Raw genomic sequence first — 1,122 nt, 5'->3', positions numbered from 1 at the left:
CTTCTCCCATCCACAAAAAGGAATGTACTACAATTTACTTGATGAAAAGGATATGCTTTTGGCAAGCAAAACAAACACTGATATTCAATTCAATGATAAATACAATGGGCTTAATAAATTGAGTGGAAATGAATTTGAAGCAAATGAACTCAACAAAACGACGGTTTGGAGGGAAAAAGACCGAGTCGTTTCAATGACTCAAAGTAATCCCAAGGAGTTAGTAGTGATCTCTCGCAATGAGAATGGAAAAGATGTGTATTTTTTTGAATCAAAGAATAGAGCAACGCACATCACTGATTTGGAATTTTCCGTGCCACAAATTACATATTTACAAAACACAGTGAAAGACCCGCAATCCGTGACTACTTTTATTACACAAAATGAACAAAATGAGACTGCAGAAAATACCAATCTGTTGCAACTTAATATGACTCAAAGAATCACGGAACTCCATACAAAACTCTTAGAGAAACAAAAGAACACCAAAGACTTGAATTATAAAAACGACTGGAAGACAACTCTGTTCAGTTCTCAGTTTTTAAAAGCCCCACAACTCTTCGTCATGAAGGACTCTTCCTTCATCAATACGTTAAGTCAGAACGTCGCGAGTAAAGTGAAGCGTCGGATTTATATCCGAGTCGTCGAGGATGAGCTCAATGAAAGCAATTTAAGAGGCGATGGTGTTTATGAGAAAACACTGAATGTGGTATTCAAGAAAGAAGGAAATGCCTTTGTGGGAAGACACAGAAGAGACGTTTGCGAATTTGTGTATTACACCGGAGAACCAAAGCCAGAAAGTCAAGGCGTTATATTTATTGAATGCGACCTACCAAAGGAAAAACAGAAGGAGGAGTACATCGCCGTGATCAAAAGCGTCGACTGGGAGACGCGGAAAATTCAAATTATCAGTAACAACAAAAAAGAACACGAAAATTTCAGAAGATATAACGCCGTTCGTTCCGTCGTCGAAAGTGAAATGATAAGATTGATGGCACGAAACGCACCGGGCGTCTTTCTGTCTTTGAAAAGTGACGACGTTTTGATGAATGAAAAAATTGATAACGAAATCTCGGAGAATTGGTCGGAACAAATTGTGATGGGAAAGTGTTTTGATAGAGAATT

At 38.1% G+C, this 1,122-nt stretch overlaps 1 protein-coding gene across 1 annotated transcript; it reads left to right on the top strand.

Moving 5' to 3' along the window:
• Positions 1–22: 22 nt before the first annotated feature.
• EIN_412890 (hypothetical protein) lies at positions 23–1,106 on the top strand (the record flags this gene model as incomplete). The annotated part of the gene is made up of 1 exon (XM_004262017.1): positions 23–1,106. A coding segment is annotated over one exon (1,084 nt), but the record flags the coding sequence as incomplete, so codon positions are not given.
• Between the last annotated feature and the right edge of the window lie 16 nt (positions 1,107–1,122).

Source organism: Entamoeba invadens, assembly GCF_000330505.1.
Source record: "Entamoeba invadens IP1 unplaced genomic scaffold scaff_1105074726335, whole genome shotgun sequence".
Lineage (NCBI taxonomy): Eukaryota > Evosea > Mastigamoebida > Endamoebidae > Entamoeba > Entamoeba invadens.
Note: the sequence above shows the minus strand (reverse complement) of the source record. Positions and strands in the feature narration are given on the sequence as shown.